The 1,544-nt window shown below is 45.3% G+C and overlaps 1 protein-coding gene across 1 annotated transcript; it reads left to right on the forward strand.

The window, feature by feature from the left end:
- Positions 1–764: 764 nt before the first annotated feature.
- Positions 765–1,340, forward strand: LOC139191226 (uncharacterized). The gene has a single exon (XM_070811797.1). The coding sequence runs from the start codon at positions 765–767 to the stop codon at positions 1,338–1,340; it is 576 nt and encodes a 191-aa protein (XP_070667898.1).
- Positions 1,341–1,544: the final 204 nt, after the last annotated feature.

Consider the following 1,544-nt stretch of genomic DNA (forward strand, 5'->3'; position numbering starts at 1 on the left):
GTTTACGCACGTTGGTGGTCAAAGACACATTATACGAACTTGGGGATGACAAGTTGTACCAATTCTTCTCTCTTAGGCGATGGTATGTCGAGAGAGGGTTGTCCTGTGGTTTCTATGCGACTGGTACCCCTTGATTGCGCGAGTGCGGCTCCCTTACAAGATAGACCTGTAGCTTTAGCTCATCAACGCCCACACTCGTATCCTCGACATCCGAATGCTTCTGAAGAGGCGGGAGATGAAGTTGACTCGCACGAAGACGAATTTATTCTACAGCAGCGTCAACAAGTTTCAAACAAGCGACCACTTGAGGATGCTCAGGTCGACAACGATGTCAATTTTCGCCATAGGAAGAAGGAAGTGTTTAGACCTCCTCAATTTGATGACCGCGCGCCATTTGAAAGAGATGTAAGTACTTCCTTTTTTTTTATTTATTTTTTTTATTCCTTCTGCTTTCATTTTTTTGGCTTTCGTTTCTAACGCCTTCCTTTGTCTCCTTTAGGTTGGGCCTTCTTGTCATCTTGATTTGGCAACTGCAGATATCTATTCCTACACGGAGATGCTATTTGTAGGTGACCTACCTACAGACAGGGAGATCGGGGATCCGCCTGGTACAGAGCTTGTTCCGAATCTGCCGAACTTCCCGAGTTTGCCATGTGTAGGTGGAGGTATGCCAGAACCTGTCATGCGCCCAACACCTTTGCCAGCTAGCGCCAAACCTTAGCTGTACTGAGTGACTTATCCATCGCATCAGTCTTGGTGCGGCGATGGAGATCAAGGGTCATATCGAGGAAAGGATTTCTAAATGTCCACTGGAAGACCTTATGTTGCTCAATGAGGATTTGTCGAGGTTTGTTTCTGTGATCGACAACCTTAACGTTGATTCCTCATCCTTGAAGATCAAGATTGCCGAACTTATGGCCGCCTCGACTGAGTATTCTTCCTTGCGTGCTATTTCCTTGGAGAAGTTGAGTCCAGATGTTAGAGCTCATCAGCTAGCAGCGATAAACTCGTCACTGGCTCAAGTCCGGTCTTTTCAGCAAGCTATGTCAAGAGATTATCAAGTCACGGAGGTTGCTTTAACTTCTGTCCAGGGGCGTCTAGATGCATTGACGCGAGAGCGGGAGCAGTTGGTAATCGAAGCATCGCAACTTGAAAGTGTTCTTGCAGAGCAGGGAACTGCCCTTTCTCAGTACCAAAAGGAGATTTCGCGCCTAGAACGAGAGGAAGGCATGACTATGGAGTTACCCATCTTGTCCCCCGCCGAGGTAGAGACTCTGAAGACTTTGGAAGGCTCACTTGAAGATCGCCTTCGTAGTTTTAGGGACATAGTTTTCAAGTAGTATCTTCTTGTAATAAGGCCTTGGAGCCAACTCTTTCTTTCAAAGAAATAAAGCATTTATGTTCTTGAATTTGCTCTTCAATCTTCAAAGTGTTATTTATTATTATTATTATTTCTTTTAGATGGTGTGATTGTACTTGAAGTTTTGACACTTCGAGTTGCCTACGTACCCTTTGTCGAGGAGGGATCAAGTCATAACGTAGTT

This window comes from Malus domestica, chromosome 14, assembly GCF_042453785.1.
Source record: "Malus domestica chromosome 14, GDT2T_hap1".
Classification (NCBI taxonomy): Eukaryota; Viridiplantae; Streptophyta; class Magnoliopsida; order Rosales; family Rosaceae; genus Malus; species Malus domestica.

Coding starts and splice junctions, on each gene's coding strand:
- LOC139191226 (XM_070811797.1), top strand. CDS start 765: ATGGAGATCAAGGGTCATATCGAGGAAAGGATTTCTAAATGTCCACTG.